This window comes from Bombus impatiens, unplaced genomic scaffold, assembly GCF_000188095.3.
Source record: "Bombus impatiens unplaced genomic scaffold, BIMP_2.2 scf_2315, whole genome shotgun sequence".
Lineage (NCBI taxonomy): Eukaryota > Metazoa > Arthropoda > Insecta > Hymenoptera > Apidae > Bombus > Bombus impatiens.
Genome location: NT_178734.1, coordinates 1 through 422, shown reverse-complemented (window position 1 = coordinate 422; position 422 = coordinate 1). Strand labels below are relative to the sequence as shown.

General features: G+C 31.8%; 1 protein-coding gene across 1 annotated transcript; it reads right to left on the bottom strand.

Annotated features, from left to right (window-relative positions):
* Positions 1–6: 6 nt before the first annotated feature.
* LOC105681850 (RRP12-like protein) lies at positions 7–416 on the bottom strand (the record flags this gene model as incomplete). Its single annotated transcript, XM_012393273.3, has 2 exons — positions 203–416; positions 7–119 (listed from the first exon to the last, which is right to left on the bottom strand). Coding segments are annotated over exons 1-2 (322 nt in total), but the record flags the coding sequence as incomplete, so codon positions are not given.
* Positions 417–422: the final 6 nt, after the last annotated feature.

The following is a 422-nucleotide window of genomic DNA, read 5'->3' as shown; positions in this document are numbered from 1 at the left end:
TTTTACCGACACAATCTTGTAATAAAATTTTTATCGTGTGCGAAGAATCAGATATAACTTCCGATTTGTCCGAAGCCAAAATTCTTGGTAAAAGAACTGCACACAAATTTAATGAATTGCTATAAAGGAAAAATATATTCAGCAATTACTATCTCTCCAATAAAATTGGATATAAGGAGTTTAAATATAAAAATTTCTTTACTGTGCTAAATTTAAATACGCTTCTTGCATTACAGTTAGCCACGCTAAGGTTGGTTGTGTATCAGTTGCTGGAGGTTGATAATCATATAAAGCAGTAATGATTTGCCCATTCCTTTGTACTGGTAAAATAGCTTCTGATGGTCGAGAAACGAACAAACCATGAAAGGTTTGTAAACAACATGAAGTTACTAACACATTTTTCATAGTCATAAGCTTCAATA